Source organism: Spermophilus citellus (genome assembly GCF_964194105.1).
Source record: "Spermophilus citellus genome assembly, chromosome: 10".
NCBI classification, from domain to species: domain Eukaryota; kingdom Metazoa; phylum Chordata; class Mammalia; order Rodentia; family Sciuridae; genus Spermophilus; species Spermophilus citellus.
The window spans coordinates 137,225,841-137,244,084 of record NC_138197.1 but is presented as its reverse complement, the minus strand read 5'-3'; the positions used below and the strand labels follow the sequence as shown (position 1 = coordinate 137,244,084).

At 59.8% G+C, this 18,244-nt stretch overlaps 1 protein-coding gene across 4 annotated transcripts; it reads right to left on the bottom strand.

Moving 5' to 3' along the window:
- Positions 1 to 5,837: 5,837 nt before the first annotated feature.
- On the bottom strand, positions 5,838 to 14,563 carry TRABD (TraB domain containing). Of its 4 annotated transcripts, none has more exons than XM_081310026.1 (10): positions 14,472 to 14,563; positions 10,466 to 10,527; positions 10,071 to 10,149; positions 9,465 to 9,631; positions 8,811 to 8,951; positions 7,090 to 7,200; positions 6,873 to 7,012; positions 6,494 to 6,666; positions 6,305 to 6,416; positions 5,838 to 6,166 (listed from the first exon to the last, which is right to left on the bottom strand). In XM_081310026.1, the coding sequence occupies exons 2-10, from the start codon at positions 10,493 to 10,495 to the stop codon at positions 5,989 to 5,991; spliced, it is 1,131 nt and encodes a 376-aa protein (XP_081166152.1). In that variant the 5' UTR covers positions 10,496 to 10,527; positions 14,472 to 14,563; the 3' UTR covers positions 5,838 to 5,988. The 4 variants fall into 4 exon arrangements, with proteins under 4 accessions (XP_081166152.1, XP_081166154.1, XP_081166153.1 ...); XM_081310028.1 differs by lacking the exon at positions 14,472 to 14,563 and adding an exon at positions 14,042 to 14,059; XM_081310027.1 differs by lacking the exon at positions 14,472 to 14,563 and adding an exon at positions 11,001 to 11,017.
- Positions 14,564 to 18,244: the final 3,681 nt, after the last annotated feature.

The following is an 18,244-nucleotide window of genomic DNA, read 5'->3' as shown; positions in this document are numbered from 1 at the left end:
AAGTCCCGCCCCACGTGACGCCCTTTCGCTGGGGGGCGGTGTCCGCAGCCGCGCCTGCGCAGGCCGCACCCCCTAGGATTGGCTCTGATTGGCTGGCTCGTCCATCTTTCTGCCAGCGCAGGGTGCCCGTCGCCCATCGCCCTCGAGGGCCGGGGTCGACCTCTAGTCTGCAGTGGCCACGGCTGGCTCCCTGAGTACATGACTTGTAGGTCCCTGAAGTTGCGACCCGGTGACATATGACAGACCAGACTGCTCCGAGTGCGCTGACATGCTGAGTGACGTCTCCAAGACCACAGGGGCACTTCCAAGTCGGGACGAAGCCAAAATCAGCCCCAGCCTCACGCTGGGCTGCGGGGCTCACCTGGCACGAGCGGAGGAGACGGAGACCCTCGTTTTTCAGGGCTCCAGTGGCAGGAATGGCTGGACATTGAGGCCGCATCTGGAAGTGTTCCGTGGGCCCCAGGTGGGAGCAGGCCACCTGTACCTTCGCAGGGGAACAATTCTGGGCCAGCGAGAGCCAGGCCAAAGTGAAGCGTCAAAGGCCAGGGCCAGGGGCCAGGCCGGTACTGGGCCCACTGGGAGCCTGGGTCCGCATACGTACATGTGTGCTGGCCCCTCTTCCCCGCAGTGCTTCCTCATAAGCACCTTGCCTCACCCTTTCTCTCCCTGTCTGTATGTGTGTCTCAGTCCCATGCCGTCTGAGAGGGAAGACATCCTGATGATGGGGTGCCAGGTCCCCCAGAATGGGGCTGGGGCCCCAGAGGGGCCACCTGTGACACCCACAGGTCCAGATCCTCCTGTCAGGCATAGCTCTCCAGGTGAGGAGTTTGAGCAGGTGCTAAAGGATGACAGAAGGTTCAGACAAGCTTGTGGTGTCCCCCTTTCTAAGCTCCTACCTGACCTGGTCCCAAAGAAAAATCTGAGAACTTGAGCTGGATTCAGGGACACTAGACAAAGGTAGATGGTCCCTCCTGGCTGCAACCAGTCTTTGTTCCATTTCTGTCCCCCACCCCATTCTACACTTCAAGGAACTGGAACTTTCTCTTGGAGCCACAGCCTGGGCTTCTGAGACCCCATGTGACCCCTGCTTGCCCCTGTGGGATTGGGTGACTATGAGTGACCCGCTTACTTTCTGCATGGGGTGAAGAGTTATGTGGATGAGGAGACAAAGTAGTTAGTATGTGCTGAATGGGCATCCTCTCCAGCATTGGACAGTAGCCCTGATCTTTGAGTACCCCAGCTGGGCCTATCTGGGGTCTTCCCACCAGGCCTGCCATTGGAGCCACTGTCTCCAGTTTCCAGTATCCTTTGTCACTGCCCTAAGAGACAGGGCCATAGCTTAGTGTCACCCCTTCCTCTTCCCAGGCCCTGGGTACTACTGAACCATCCTGCCCTGGCTCCCTGTCTCAGCCACAATCAGCTGGGACTGGATTTGGGGAGTTCATGAATATTAGACTGTGTGACCTGCTAGCGTGAGGGGACACCTGGTAGGTACTAAGGGTTTCAACAGGTCAGCACAGAAGAGCTGTGGCCCTTCTCAGCCTTGGTGGCTTTGCCTCTGGCTACACCGTTGAACTGCATGGCCTTCTTCAAGAAGCCCTCCTGAGGGCTGGGGATGTGGCTCAGCGGTAGCGCGCTCACCTGGCATGCGTGCGGCCCGGGTTCGATCCTCAGCACCACATACCAACAAAGATGTGTGTCCGCCTAGAACTAAAATCAATAAATAAATTCTCTCTCTCTCTCTCTCTCTCTCTCTCTCTCTCTCTCTCCCCCTTTCCTCTCTCTTTAAAAAAAAAAAAAAAAAAAAAAAGAAGCCCTCCTGAGTGTCTGCAACCAGTCCAGGGCCCAAGGGGCTGGGCAGGATAGGAGCTGGCTGCCCCTCACCCCATACCAGCACAGAAGACACAGCAGAGAGGGGCTTGAACTTAATGCATGAGTCTCCACCTGCCTAGGCCCAGTGGGGCACTAATATCTCATAGGACTGTGCAAGCACACAACAGGTTGGGGTGCAGGGCCCACCCCATTTCTCCTACACCCCGTCACTGCCTTATGTCCAGCACAGGCTGGAGGCAGCCTGGTGAGACCCTGGCCATGGCTTTATTACTGGTCTGTGCCTAGTTAATCTTGGCGGTAGCTAGCAAAGTCTCCAGTTTTGTTCTGGAAGGGTCTTGATCTGGTATGCTGAAGGTGCTGCCCACCTGGCTGTCAGCCTGTCCTGAGCCCTGGAACCATATCCCCTGGATGGTATGGGCAGTGGGCTCAGCAGCCCCTTTCTGTGTGTTTCCATGGTCTTCCCAGTCCCAAGGTGCCCAGAGCTGCTTCACTATATGGGACCCCCAGGGCAAAGTCCTCAGGGCAGAGGTACTGGGAAATCTGGGACCTCTGGGCTGGGGACCTCCCTCCCCCCAACCCTCATTCCTAACCTGTAGGAGCTTCTCAGCAAAGCAGGAGAGTCCTCCTGGGAGCAGGGGAGGTGGACTGGAGAGCCCCCTGCTGTCCCAAGTGCTCAGCAATGTTCCTTGAGTGCTGGCCAAGGTTAGCTGGGGGAGCTGACCCTCCTTGCCAGCATGGAAGCTGTTATAGTAGGCTGGGCCCAGGTATGAGGTTGTCCATGTCCTGCAGGCCCACAGCCAACTAGGACTGCAGACCCAGCTGGAGGTCAGGGCTCAGACATGCTTCAGCCCCAGCTAGTGATGGTCTGAGGAGTGGGTGCCAAGGTTCAGGTCAGCAGCTCCCAGCCACATCTTGTTTCTGCTTGACCTAATCTAGAGGCCCCACTCCACTCTTCCCCTCCCCTGTCCCTTCCCTGTGTCCTGTGGAGATCCAAGTTGCAGTCCCTAGGACAAGACTCAGGCCCTTGCCCATGGCCAGTACAATCCTCCTACCCTCTGAAGCTCTGTTTGTACTCCTGCCAGGACCTCTCAGAGTCCAGTGATTCTTTCTGCCCCAGTCTCAACTCTGAATCACCATCTAGACACCACCCTCGTGTGTTGCAGAGAAACTGGCAGGAGCCTTAGCAGCCCCATGCAGCCTACCCCTCTCTGACAGCCACATTCCCCTAAGTATTTATTTAGGTACTGGAGATTGAACCCAGGGGTACTTCATCAGTGAGCACATCCCCAGTCCTTTTTGTGTTTTGAGATAGGATCTCACTAAGTTGTTCATGCTGGCCTGGAACTTTCAATTGTGCCTTGGCCCAAGTCACTAGGATTCACAGATATTTATCTGAAAAACATATATCCCGTTGTTTTTGCACTTATCAATGTAGTATAAACCCATATTGTAATAGAAATCTGGATTTTAAAAAATAGGATGAAGAGGGCTGCAGTTGTGGCTCAGTGGTGGAGCACTTGCTTGCCTAGCATGTGTGAGGCCCTGGGTTCCATTCTCAGCACCACATAAAATTAATAAAGGTACTGTGTCTATCTATAACTAAAATAATAACAATTTAAAAATTAGGGTGAAGATCCACAGTCTGTCAGATGTAGCTGCTACCCAGTGTACTGACGGCGCTCTGAGGTTGCACCCGAGTCTCTACCCCCAGGGACTCAGAAGCCAAGCCTACCTTCTGCCCAGCACCTATGGAGTGAACAGCACTCAGTGAACACCTCTGTGCCTTCAGGGGGTGGGCTGGAGCCCCACTGGTAAAGCACAGCCCACCTTCCCTGCCTCTTTCCACCCATGTGTATTGGCATCTCACCTTGGGCTCAAAGCACTGGTGGGTCCCTACCCCAGGCTGCAGTACAGTGTGTGGGTGGCTGCTCACCCGGAAGGGGCACTGGTCCCCTTGGGCGGGATGGTGTACCTGCCACGGCAGGCCCTGGGTTATCCACCCAGATCTGCGGGAAGCTCCTCCCAGGATGGGGCTGAGCTGGCTCAGCAGAAACTTCCTCACCCTTGTCCCAGCAACCAGTCAGCCACCATTCCCATTGGAGGCCACAGCTGCCTCCTCTATCTGAAGCAGCTGGCCAGGGCTTCAGTCCTATAATCCTCCCACTGTGCATTGACACCTGTCTCTGACACCCAACATGAGCCCTACTGGCTGCCTGTGGGGGTTTACCTTGCCCTGGCCTGGCAGTGGTCCAGGAGTACCCTGGCACACCAGACCCTCCTGCATGAGCCTAAAGCAGCCTGTGGTGTGGATGTCCTGACCTGTCCCCAGTATTCTTGGGCAGAAACCAGGCAGTTCCTGGAAGCAGGAAGCAGTCTCGACACTGAGTGTGGGTGATGGGTCAGAAGCCACCTGGTTGAGTGGGTGCACGCAGGCTAGAAAGACCTGTAGAGGGGCCCAGCTGGTGCCTGACCCCTCATCCCTCATGCCCCACCCAGCCAGACCTTGGGGTCTCAGCAGCACCACCTGGGGCCTGTGGAGAGAAGACCTGGTCAGGCATAGGTGTGGCATCCCTAAAGCCCCTGCCCACCTCTGGGCTAGTGAGGCCCACCTGCTGGTACCATGGAACTCATGCAGGCCAGAGAAGACAGTAAGACCCAGCATGGGGCATCTAGTCAAGCTTCCTAGGGAACAGACGTGGGGAAGAGGCCACCCAGCACCCACCGCCAAGCCCTCTGCATTCCAGCCTCCTCTGTCCCCATTCACTGTGGGTCTCTTTTTGAGTAGGTTCATGCTGTTGGTCCCCACTGGGCCTCCTTCCCTCATGTGTGCAAGTCTGTACTGGGAGGTATGAAGGGACCCTGAGCAGGCTGTCTTGGCTGGGCCCAGTCTACCTTTCTGGGTGGAGGCCTTTGCTAAATATACGTAGGTGCCAGAACTGTGTCCTCCGTTAAGGTGGATGGCACATTCCCCAGGCCTCAGGCAGTGCCCTCAGCATCCTGCAGGCCCAGGGGGTGGGCATGGGAGGCCAGGACCTCCCTGTGCCTTCACCTGAGCCCCACTTCCACACACTTCACAAAGCAGGAGCTTCCAAAATTAGAATTTATTTCAATTTCTAAGGGAACAAATCCACAAACATGAGACAGGAAGACACAGCCCAGCCAGCTTGGCAGTCCCTGTCCAGCTCAAAATGGGTGGGTTTTACCTGATTCAGCTGACAGTCAACACAGGACAAATGACCCTGGGCCCTGATTGGGGAGTTGTACAGATGCTGGCCACAGCTGACCAGGAGCGCTGCGTGGCACAGGCTGACACACAGACTGTCTGGGTGTCCACCAAGAGTCAAGGTGGCCCAGGTACCCCCACTGGATGCACAGACAGCAGGTTCAAGGCCCTCCTGACCTCAAGGAGGGTGGACCTAGACAGCAACCTCACACCTGAAGCAGCCCTGGCCTGTGCCAGCCTTCAGGTACAGCCCCCAGAGGGCTGGGTTGGACCCCAAGCTGACCCAACGTGCACACGCCCACTCAGATCAGAGACACAAAGGAAGCCTTGCTCTTTGTCCCAGCTGGATTTAAGGCTTGTATTTCCTGACATTTGCTCCAGTTTTTGTTTTTCTTTGAAGCTAAAATTACCTGAGTGAAAAATTTTTAGACATTTAAAAAAAACCCAAACACAGAATCTCTGTAGGCAGAGATTGCAGCCAGGGCACATCCAGGTCAGCAAATCTCCCGTGGAGCTGCCAGTACACAGCGGTGTGGGGCGTCTGGTCCTCGCCAAACCGGCCGGCCCTAAACCCACCGGGAGATGCACTTGGGACCAGACGCTGCTGCCAGCTGCAGCACAAGGCACAGTGAGGTAGGTACAGTCAGCAGCTCACCGGGCCCAGCCCAGGGGGTCGGGTCTTGTGCACCTGGCACCTCCCATCCCGCCCCCGGAGCTGGCCTGAGTGCTGAAGCCCATGGACAGCCCCTGCGGTGTGGAGGGGGCTGCTGGGAGGCCCGAGCTCAGATGATTCAATAATCTTTTATTTGGTGGGCAGGGACTGGGGAGGGCAGCGAGGCTTGGCCTGGACCCCCATGGGGGGTGGCTTTAATGCACCTGCACCCAAGACGACTCCAGGGCGGTGCCGGCTTCTCGTCTCCCCGGCGGGCTGCCTACTGGCGCGGCCGGGCCTCAGACGCCCTCTGGAGGCAGTACTGCGTAGCGGGCAGCGACAGGACCAGGCTCACGGTGCGGCGGCCCATCCAGTACAGGCCGTAGCCCAGCAGGCCGAAGAAGGCGGCCTTCAAGGCCAGCCTGGACACTCTGCCGGAGATGGACGGCGGGGGGATGCTGGGGGAGGAAGGGGGGCTGGGCCTGGCTGGGGCACACGCCCCCCAGCCCCAGCCCCCCACGTGTGGGCACCACCGTGCATTGGGGGACCCGGCATGGCCTCCGCTGGGGGCTGCAGGGACCGGCCTGGTCACTCACGTCATGATCTCCTGGATGTTGAGGTCGGTGCTCCAGTTCTTCTCGATGCCGGGAACATGGCCCATGCCCACGACGCCCACGACCACGGAAGGGACACACTTCCTAGGCTCGGCTGTGGGGGAGGGCGGAGGTCAGCGGCCGCGCGGGAACACTGCATCCCAGGGAGCTCCCGCCCGGCCCTCCCGCCACCTTCAGAGGCGCGTGGCAGCTCAAGGCGCCGGGCGGCCTGCCGCAGCGCGTGGGTCAGGTAGACGTCGCGCTCCGCGACGATGGTGCGGTGCAGGTCAGGGAACTCCCCGATCATCTCGGCCATCATCTGCTCCAGCAGGTCCTTCTGCTTGCAGCGCTCCACATCGTCCTTGCTGGGGGCAGAGGGCACGCTGCCAGCCCCGCAGAGATGGGCCAGCGAAGGCTGGTCCTGCTGGCCCAGGGCAGGGACCACCACATTGTTTATTTGGGGTTTATGGTGGGAGGAGGTTGGGGGTCCTTGTGGGAGGAGGCTCAGCTGGAAGAGGAGGCAGGGACAGCTGCTGGACATGTACATGGAGGGTCAGGTGGGCTGCCCTACCTGATTGGGTCTGACAGGAAGCACAGGCCCCAGGCCAGCTTGACCTTCTGCCAGAAGGAGAGTGCAGCGATGGCCCTCTTGAAGGTGACTGGGATGGGTCGGTCACCCAGGTGGAACTTGCAGAAAGGCACCTTACTCGCCTGGAGCAGAGGCTGAGTGTCAGGACTCATGGGTGCAGCAGCTCCCCGATCCCTTGCAGGCCAAGCCTGGTACCCACCTCCTTGAAGGCCTCCCTGAACTCTCCGCCAGGGGCCATGCCCAGCTGCTCTGTGATGTGGGCAGACACCTTCAGCAGCAGCATCTGCATGAGTCCAGACATGAGTCCGTTCTGCAGGGAGAGGCCTTATGTTAGCAGGTGGCGCCCAGAGGGAGGGAGGCAGGGCCGTGCCCAACACCTTTGGGCTCCTTCCACACTCAAGGGGAGGCTGCCCTGGCATGTAAGGAGGGTCCAGGTGGGTTCCAGAGCAGAGGCATCCTGGCCTCAACAGCCATCTTTCAAACACATTTTCTTTCTTTATAGGACAGTCAAGGGCTGGAAAGGGGCCAGCTCACAGTCAGATGGCCTGACCATGTGTGAGAGACACAGGCTGATCCTGGGCAAACAGCCATGTTCAGGGTCTCCAAGAGGCTGCCTCATTGCTCGCCACACCTGCCTGCCAAGGCCAATACGGATGGCACTATGGTCACCTGGTAGGCCATGTTCACACAGATCACAGCCCAGGCTGCCTCTGGGTCTGGCCAGACCAGTGGGCTCGAGGCAGGTTGGGTAGACTTAGGAGATCCCCCACCACCCCGAAAATGGCAGGACTATGAGGCTCTGGTCCAAGCCTACTGCCCTGGGTGGATTCTACCCATGAGCTGCTGGTAGACTGTCCACATCCCAGCAAGGTTGGCCTTTGACCCCTGGAAGGTGCCTGGAGCCCTGGGGCTGTTCTGCTGACACGAGTGTCCTTGCTTACCTGGGGCTCAGGCCCCACCAGGCGGTCCAGGCTAACCACGAGACTCACAGGAGTGTCCTTGCTTACCTGGGGCTCAGGCCCCACCAGGTGGTCCCGGCTAACCACGAGACTCACAGGAGTGTCCTTGCTTACCTGGGGCTCAGGCCCCACCAGGCGGTCCCGGCTAACCAAGAGACTCACAGGGATCCAGACCACATGGTACCAATCTGACCTCCAGAGAGGTTGGAGGCTGAGCCCGCAAAAGGCTCTGGACACCAGGGCACAGGAGGCCCTCCATCCCGTCAGCAACATGTTTGTGTTGTCACACTGTAGCTGGGGAGACCCAGTGCTCAGACTCCCTACAGGACTGAGGTGTGGCTGGTGCTGGCGTCTCCCAGACCCTGACTCATGCCTCTTTCCTCTGTGCCCAGCTGCAGCTATGTGCTTCCTAGCAGATTACTGACCCTCTCTCTGGGGGTGGGATGGGTGCTAATGATCCCTGGCTGGAGAGGGAACCACCTCTCTTAAGATGGCCTGTGAAGGTCTGCCGTGACTTCCCTCACTTGGGGGGCACCAGGTGAACAGCAGGCCAAGCTGTCTGGGATACCCCTGGAGTGCAAGCTGGCTGCAGCTGGGTGTATGGTGCTGGGCTGCCTCCAAGACACACACACGAATGAGAAGCAGTGCCGGATGAGGGCCATGTAGCCACAAGGTGGGGCACAGGCAGGCCAGATGCTGCTGAGATCCTGACATCAGGAATCTTTGCCTTAGGGTCTGATCATCATCTACCTTGTCCTTCCTCATCTGAAACTTGATAGAAATGCCCCCTCCTCTCCACGGCCAAGGTGGAGGGTCAGAGTAGGCTGGGTGCTGATCAGAAGCCAGGATGCAATACACTTGGGACCCTGGCCCTGAGCCCAACACCTTCTCTGCAGGGAACAGGGCAGCCCCGCATCCCCATGAAAACCCGGGAGGCCTCACCCACCACCTGCCTGCGCACCTGCCTTACAGCCTGCTGCAGCTTCTCTAGGCTGACCTCCCGGGCCTCACGCAGCAGCGTCCTCTCGTCCATCTTCAGCATGGACACACGGTATTGACAGAGCTCCACCACCACCACATCAGGCTGCACCTCCCGGATGGTCTGCAAGGTGGGTCACCTCTCTCCTAGATACATGCTGGCCACCACAGGGCAGGGCCCATACCCAGACCAAGCGCCCTCCCTCCCAGAGGTGGCCAGGAAGGCACTAGCCTGGTGCCAACAACTGTGCTGCGGGGGACAGTTTACTTCTTTAAGCAACAAATAAAGTCATGGGGCTGTAGCTCAGTGGCAGAGTGCTTCTCAAGCATGCGTGAAGCACTGGGTTAGATCCTCAGCACCACATAAAAATAAACAAGTAAAATAAAGGCATTCTGTCTATTTACAACCAAAAAAAATTAAAAAAAACAAATAAAAATAAAGTCATGAAGCAGGTGGGCTTCTAAGGGAAGAAAGCACAGGGCCACAGTGAGAGTCCACCTTCTAGTGACTGACCACGTTGAAGCAGAAACTTCCATTGCAGTCCTGGGGCTCAGCCCACCCAGACCTGCATCCAGGCCTGTGTGGGGGGGCCCTGAGAACAGGCCAGGGCAAATGGCCAACAGAGGTGGTACTGACCTTCACAACATCCCGCTTGCTGTCATCACTGAAGTGGGCAGTGCCCACCACATACACCCGGCTCCCGTCCTCAGCCACCAGCTGGGTCACAGTGCGAGGCAGGTTGGGCTGCTCTCGCCGCCGTTTCAGCTTCATCTCCAGGAGCAGGTTGAAGGCATCCATGTCAGCTGCACCAACAGCAAAGGCCACAGTGGGATGAAGCCAGCACTGCAGGCAAGTGTGTGTGGGTGGGGGGCGAGCCTCCTGGGCACATCTACCCATGGCTGCTCCTGTGACTGTATGGGCATCTAGGCTACATCTGTCCCTCATCCCACCCAGCCTGCTGCAAGGGATCACCCAGGGCAGGTGACAGCAAGGGGACCAAGTGTCCCAGCCACTGCTCAACTCCAACTAGGGCTGGACTGGGTAAAGGACAGGGGCTCCGAGCAGGCAGAACTGGGGCACAGCAAGAAGGGGCTCCTGATGCACTCAAGAGCTCCTTCCACTCCCTGGTGGGCCAGGGATGTCTGCAGCTCTGCCAGGCTCTCAGCAGTAGCCAGGCCAGCTGCCTCCCCCAGCCTACGGGCCCACCCCAGGAAATGCGCCAGGATGCAAGGGAAGACATACACAGGTTCTGGGGTTCTCCGGAAAGCACCCTGGGCACTGACCCCGAGGCCCCTGATGTCAGGACGGGCTCCCCATCAGCCTGTGGGTGGAGGGAGAGTTCCAAGCTGGGTGATCATGTTCCCTGAACTCTGGCCTCCCAGATCAGGCTGACCTCTGCCACTGAAGGCCACCCCCAGGCCAGCTGGTTACAGGGACCTTCCCCTTGGGGGGTTTTCCTGCTGGACTCTAGAAAACCCAGTGGCTGTGCCAAGTTCTTTGCAGAGAAACAGCTGGAGTGACAGAGGCCACACTGGGGTGGGCAGTGTGCCTGGGATCTCCCACTGAGCTGAGCAGTAGCAGCACAGATGCTGCAGACCCCAGGGTTGTTCAAGAAGCGCCCAGCAACCCCCCCTCACCTCCTGAGGTGGCTGCTCCTCCACCTCCATGGCTGGGACTTGGCTTCCTGACCGATGGACGCCTGAGGAGATAGGACATGGTCCTCACAGAGGCCCCAGGACAGGGCTCTTGGCACAATGGCGCTGGAGTAGGACCTGAGGCTTCCCACCTTGACACTGGCTACTGAAGTCTAGGGTCTTTTCGGGTGGGGCCTGGCTGGGGAGAGGCCAGCAGCCTTGATGAACAAAACGAAAATAGCAAGCAGGGCAGGCACACAGGAGACCCCGCCACCCCCAGCACTGAGAGCAAGCGAGAGTGGATCAGGTCAGGTAGTACCAAACTCCTGAAGTCCATTTCAGGACACAGCAATGTGGTAATCACTGCAAAGAAACCCTCAATCTCTTTTAGTAATGGCAGGCGGGTGGTGACAACAGTACGGCTGTCCATCAGACAGTTATCATCCTTAGATTACCATTTCTTCAGTTTAAGACAAACACAAGGCAGAAGAACCTGCCTTAGAAATGCTGACAGGGGACCTCGTGTGGTGGCACACACCTGTAATACCAGCAACTTGGGAGGCTGAGGTATGAGGACTGCAATGGGCAACTCAGGGAAGCCCTGTCTCAAAAAAAAAAAAAAAAAAAGACTGAGGAGGCAGAGCACCCATGAGTTCAATCCCAAGTACCCTGCCACTCCCACAAAAAAGAATGCTGACAAGGCCTAGATTAGTGCCACATCATGGTTTCACACTGTGTCCCTCAGAAAGGTACCCGGAGCTCTAGGAATGAGGGGCTGGAATGTCAGACAGCACAGAGGGACAAGGAACACACTGACCAAAGGGGGACAAGCAGAACACCAGTCAGACCCATGCCTGAGGTGACTGACCACAGTGTCAATGCTGAGTGCTGGCCACATGCCCTGTCCCTTCGTGTGCCTCTTCCTGGACCTGCTTAGTGGACTTCATGCACTTGCTGGTGGAAGGAAGCTCCACCACCTGGCAGAGCTATTAAAATATCCAAGTGTCTTCCGCTCATAGTGCTGCAGGAGCTGAGAACTGACGAGATAGGGACACCTGGCACACAGTCACAGGCAGAGGCCGCAAGACTCACACCATGGCACACTGCCAGGGAAAAGACTCAGGCAAGTTGGCTGAGGGCAGTGCACAGCCGAGTTTGGGCCCCAGCTTGCAAAAACTGTTTAAATAAGCTCTTTCCACTGGAGAAATCTGGCCACTAGGTGTTGTAATGCTAAGGAACCAGAACATTCCACCGTGCTGTCAGCTGCGGCAGGAAGCAAGGTTCCACGGTTCTGTCTCCAGACCATGTGTATGTGTCAGAAGTGTGTGCTGAGGGGAATGTGCCTCAGAGGCCACGCTGGGGTCAGGTGCTAGTGGACAAGGCTCCAGCCCGCAGATGCTGGGATCCTCTGCGCTTACACCTGCCTCTGCATTGTCACATGCTTCTCAAAGCTTTCATGATAAAGAAGAAATGAGCAGGGAATGGACAGTGCTCTCTCAAGCTCTTCCCCTTGGCACGCTAGGGCTACCCCACTGTGGTAAGCACAAACAGAGAGCCTCCATGGCACCTGGCTGAACTGCTGAGCCAGCATAGCACCTCTGAGCTCACTTCCTCATCTGCAACAGGCAGGAACTCGGTGAAGCACCTGGGTGGACAGGGATCTCTCTAGATGTAACCGAATACCTGATGTGGTGTCCAGGGACGCAGACATGTCCTGGAGCTGAACAAGAGGAAGAAGGCCATTCTAAGCATGGCTGGGCCTCCTGGAAGAGGAACTGCCATGGAGAAAGGGGCAGCAGAGGGCAGGGCAGGAAGCTACTAGGGCCAGGGTGGAGGAAGTTCAGTTGAGACTAAAGGAGACAGACCCAAGGCCGGCCTCTGAAACCTAGTCCTCGGGTCCCTTGAAACCACTAGTCACTGTATGAGAGAGGGGAGTCCACACCAGTGCAGGGCTGTGTGCCACTCCCCTGCACCTGGGCTTTCAAGCCTGGAAATTGCCTTACCCCGTGGGTGTTATAAGGGTCAGCACGTCTGGGAAGGACCATTGTTGGCTCTGGGTCTGTGCACAACTAAGGTTTCTGCCAAACTGTACAGGCCTTGGCTCATCTGAGCCTCACCCCTAGGGACCTCCTCCTTCCCTTCTTTAAAGTGCTCCATCTATTCAAAGCACTGACCAAAATGCAAAAGGGAGAAGTGCCAGGAAGATTGGGGGAGCCTGCCTCCCAGGGCAGTGTGGCTAGCTGGAAAAAAGAAAGCAGAGGGTGGAGAGCAGTTAGAGCTGGGGGGAGAAGACCCCTCAGCTCCAGAGGGGAAATGGGAGATGCCCATCCTTAATCCATCTTAATATGCGGAAGTAAACAGTTCTTATTTATCAGCAGAACAAGGTTGCCCAAGCATGAAGGAAAAAAACTTCTTTAAAAAAAAAAAAAAAAAAAAACCTCTGCAGCTGGGCAGGAGGACGTGGCACCACCAGCGAATGGGAGGGGACCACGTTGCCTCAGCCTGCCCTGCCCTCCCATGGGTGTGGCAGACAAGTCTGTGGTCAGCCTGCCCAGGGCACGCCTGAGCCTGAGGAGGACAGTTCCGCCTCTAGGGTTGGAGGAACGACTCCAAGGCTGCTCTGGAGAGGCCCAGGACTGCAGCAGGAATGGGTCTTGCCTTGTTCTCCTAGGGACTGTGGGTCAGAGGAGTCTGTCTGGCCAGGAGCCCAGCCTTAAGCCCCATGATGACCAAGCTACAGAAGTGCAGCACCAGGACCACCGGGGCTCCCAGCCCCTGCAGCCACCCACCAAGGGCAGTACTGCCCAGCGTGGGACAGTTAAGCAGGAAGGCTACAGGCGCAAGGTCTGTGAGTCTGAGCATCTCTCTCTGATGTGAACACACACACACTTCCCCAAACTCTGGTTTCCATACTCTCAGGTGTGATTTTAGCAGGTTGCTGTGCTCCCCTATCAGCCACCATCTCTCTAGTGGGGAGTAGAGCCTGGCTTCCACTTTCCTGTGCTTTCTGTCCTTTTGAGACAGGTTCCAGTCCATCCTGGAGCCCAGCAGACCACTTGCTGCTACCCTCAGGGGAGATAAATGCCTCCTCTTCTCCCCAATTCCCCCGGCAGCTTGCAGGCAGTTTCCGGCCCTGTTCCTGGCCACACCACCAGGATAGTGTGCTGGTGGGACTTCGGTCAGATGTCCCCAGCCAGCTCTCCCTACAGAGCAGGACTGGGGTGGGAGATGGACCCGGGGTGGGAGAAGTCTCCTGCAGAGGCTGGAACTTCCGCCCAGCGAGGCTCCCAGAAAAGCGGCCTCTGATCGAGAGCTCGACAGCCTGTGTCGCCCAGAGAGGGCCATCCGCTTCAAGGGCAGGTAAGGCGGCTCTCGTCTGGGCCACTGGCGCTGCAACCCTGCGCCCCAGGTCGGAGTAACAGGATCCAGGGTGGGACGCAACTGCCCACGCGGCTGCCGGGTGCAGTGCGTGGCCACACCTACCGCACTGCCCACCGCACGGCCTGGCAGCTGTCCCTCCCGGTCCCATTACTAGGAACGGAACCGCGTCCTCCCGAAACCCACACGCTGAAGTCCTACCGCGGAGACGGACGCCTGTGAGGGGCAGGGCCTTCGGGGAGCCCCGGAGGGCGGGACCCCACGTGGGGCTGGAGCCCCGGCGCCGTCAGACCCGAGCCCCGGCGCCGGGCCGCCCAGCGCCGGGGCTCGGGCTCCAGCCTCCAGCCTCGGACGGCAACAAACGCCGCCGGCTGAGGTCCCGCCCCGCCGTCCTGCCGCGGCCCCGCGCCCTCGGACACCCAGGCCCGCCGGGCTCCCCGCGCGGGCGACCCGGGAGGCGCCTCCGGCCCGCCGCCGCCCGGCCCCTCGGCGGCCCCTCGCTGGCAGGCCCGGGAGCTGGGCTCGGCCGGGGCAGCCCGCGCCCGCGAGGCGCCGCACTCCGCCCGGGGGCCCGACGCGCGCGGGGGCCGCGGACTGCGCCCGCCGCCCCGCCCGCCCGGCCGCCGCGTACCAAGCAGTCGGCGGTGCTCCGCAGCCGCCTCATGCGCGCCGCCGGACGGGCCCGGGCGCGCGGCACGCCGGGAAGCCTCCCAGGGGCCCGCGCGCCGCCCGCCCGCGCTCCCGCCTCCCGAGCGCACACCGCGCCCCCGGGTCCTAGCGCGCCCGTCTCCCGAGCGCACGCCGCGCTCCTCCCCGCGCGCCCGCGCCCGGGTCCTAGCGCGCCCGGGTCCTAGCGCGCCCGGGTCCTAGCGCGCCCGGGTCCTAGCGCGCCCGGGTCCTAGCGCGCCCGGGTCCTAGCGCGCCCGGGTCCTAGCGCGCCCGGGTCCTAGCGCGCCCGGGTCCGTCCTAGCGCGCCCGGGTCCGTCCTAGCGCGCCCGGGTCCGTCCTAGCGCGCCCGGGTCCGTCCTAGCGCGCCCGGGTCCGTCCTAGCGCGCCCGGGTCCGTCCTAGCGCGCCCGGGTCCGTCCTAGCGCGCCCGGGTCCTAGCGCGCCCGGGTCCTAGCGCGCCCGGGTCCTAGCGCGCCCGGGTCCTAGCGCGCCCGGGTCCTAGCGCGCCCGGGTCCTAGCGCGCCCGGGTCCTAGCGCGCCCGGGTCCTAGCGCGCCCGGCCGGCGCTCCCGAGCGCCCACCGCGGTCCTCCCCGCGACCCCGGGTCCTAGTGCGCCCTGCCGCCTGGCATTTCGCTCTCTAGCGCACGCCACAACCTCTCGTCCCACGTCCCCGGGGCCTAGCGCGCACCGCTGGGTGTCCCCGTTCTCTTATCGCGCGGCCTCGCCAGGCTCCGAAGAGCCGGCGCCTTTGCCAGGTCTGTGCAATGGGGCAGGGTCCACTGGGCGTCCACATGACGGCTTGGGCTCAGTGACTTTGGAACCGAAGCGTTCTGTGAGCCATTAATGGGACAGGAAAAAGACTTGATCGCGGGGGTGAGGTCTCGCGCCCACGAGGCCTCCACCCAGCCTCCTGGGACCCAGCGCGCAGGCAGGGATGGGCCTGCAGGACAGCGGAAGCAGGGGCCCCGACCAAGCCAACCACCCCGCATCAGGACCGTGGGGGGTCAGGTCCCAGACTCTGGCAGCTGGTCGGGTGGGTGCCTGTCTTCCCGCCCAGGCGCTGGTGAATGGGCGGAAGAGGCCAGGGGGTCCGGAGAAGGCGTCCATCTCTCCACTTGAGTGCCCCAGGGCAGGCTTGTCATTGACTGCCCAGAGCAGGCCCTGGTTTGATGACCCACCAGGCCCCTGGTGGGAGTGTTGCCCTGTCCAGTTCCCAGGCCCCAGCCCAAAGCTTCTAAAGAGCTGACCCTGGAGATGTGTAGATGTCACAGGTTCCCATGTCTTGAGTATGGGGGTGGCCACAGCGCTATATCACTGTGGGAGATAATGCTGTCCATGCTGCACTAGGCAGGTCCCCTGCAGCAGACTGCCCATACAGGAGGCCACCCTCCTCCCTCATACAGCTTTCTGGGTCCCAGAGGGCCTGACCTGGCCCCCCTTGGTGGAAGGACACCAGCCCAGCCATGGCGCTGGTGCTCTCCTCTCCACCCATTTTGCATTCTTGCACCTGGACTTTATCCTCATTTCTGCCTCTCTGCCCACCAAGGCCAAGTTCAGAAGAGAGCCGCAAGTACCAAGGGGTGGGTTTGGAGCACCAGCAGAGACCACCAGCTGCACCCCACTCATTTGGCAGGCCCACCGAGGTCACCCTGAGGCACCAGGGTCTGGAGTGTTGAAATTCCCAGCTCTAGGCTTGCGTGGTGGGAAGAGGCCTGGGACTCAGGCCTGGCTATCTGGATGGGTTTGGGGTTCTCCCAGAACACGTCCTCTTCAGTAGGAGGAAATGTGCACCCTCTGCCCTGCTGTCTCTGCTCAGGACTGGAGGGAAGGGGACCAAAGAGGGGAAGGCAATGCTGACCCCTTGGCAGCCACAGGGTGGCCTGTGGGGAGAGGAAGGTGCCTGAAACCCTAGCCCCTGGTGGGTGGTGGGAATTAGCACCACCCTCTGATGACCCGCAGAGGCCTGTGCTCAGTCCACACTGTGCATGGCTGAGAGGCCAGAAGCAGGAGAACAGAGCGGGAGTCCATGCTGGCAGGGCCTGGGCCTCCCCGTGTCTCCGGCTGTGCTTGGAGAACAGCCAGCTTTGGTGTTGTCACAGCCTTTCCGAGCATGCTGCTGGGGGCGGGTCTGTCCTGACACTGTGGGCCCTCAGCCTGGGTGGCTGAGGAAGCTCCCTCTGTTCATCCAAGCATCCAGAGGGGGGGGGGGCTTCTTTTTTTTTTAATATTTATTCATTTTTTGGTTTTCGGTGGACACAACATCTTTGTTTGTATGTGGTGCTGAGGATCGAACCCGGGCCACATGCATGCCAGGCAAGCGCGCTACCGCTTGAGCCACACATTCCCAGCCCGAGGGGGGGCTTCTTGAGGTGAGCTGTGGAGGGTCTTCGGAGGAGACTGAGGGAGAGGGGTCCACATGGCCCTAGGAGCAGTGACCAGGGCTTGTACCAAACCAGAGGGGCCCTTGGGCCCTTACGAAGAGAAATGAGCTTGGCTTGAATCTATTTGCTAGTCTGGGGGAGGGAAGGCCCTCCTGGGTCCCCAACCAGAGGCACACACAGAGGAGTTTGGTCTGAAGTGGAGCAGGATCAATCATCCCAACCAGATGGAAGTAGGAACCTGGTCACAGGCAAGAGGAGGAAGTGCTGGAGGAAAGGCTGGACTCAGTCTTTCCTGACCCCAAAGGGCCAACAGGACCCTTTCCTTCAGGACTCTGGCCATCTGATTTTGGGAAGATGGGGTGGCCCACTGGGACACAGCCAGAGGACAGGTCTGGGGGGGAGGCAGCAGCATCCCCAGCACTCACAGTGCGGTGGCTACTTCTACAGGATGCCGACCAGTGCCACCTCCCCTTGCAGAAGGTCAGCCTCGCACAAAGGGCCATGGGTTTACAACAAAGAACTCTTCCCAGACAGGACTGGCTCTGAAATGCCCTGCAAAGCTGTGGCCCAGAGCACCGGTGGGCAAAACAGCTGCCCTTGCCCTGGTCCCATCAGACTCCAAGGAGCTCCTGTGTCCACCTCTGTTCTGCTTGAGCTCAGGGGCTGGTATGCACAGCCCCTGCCTGGACACTCTGTGGCCAGTGACATTTCCCTTCACTAGCCAGGAAGCAAGGCCTGCAAGGCAAGTGCAGGAGCTGTGCACTGCCCAAATCAGTGGGCTCCCAGGTAACTCAGGGACATCTCTGCATGTGAGGGTGAGGGGACAGGAATGAGGCCGAGGCCAGCATCAGGTGAGCTTTCTGGGGTCACCTGGCTGCCAGGTGCGGCTTGCCATTGTGCAAAAGTGCTGGGAAGTGAGGGCCTGAGAGGGGCCAGGACCTGGTATTCAGGAGCAGCAGCCTGGAGGCAGCTGTCCAGGCCACAGGGTGACTTCCCTGAACTGTGAGACGCTGAGTGCCACCTGGAGGCAGGCCAAGGTCGGGGGACAGGGTGCATAAGCCACACCTTTTGTTTTCTGCACACCTGGGCTGGGCTGCCCTGGACAGGCTGCCCCTCCTAGGGCTGGCTAATTCTGGGACTGGCCAATGACGTCATGTCCAAATCACCCAACCTGCGCCCCTCTATCTGCTTGCCCATGTGGGGCCACCACCCACCTGCCCAGTCACCCCAAGGCAGCCAGGGACAGCTCTGTGTCCAGCACCTGCTGAAGGTATTCAAACTGGCTGATCCTAAGCCCCCTACGTGCCCTGCCTGCTCCTTCCTGTGGAGGCCACAGTGGGGGTGCTGCCCGTGA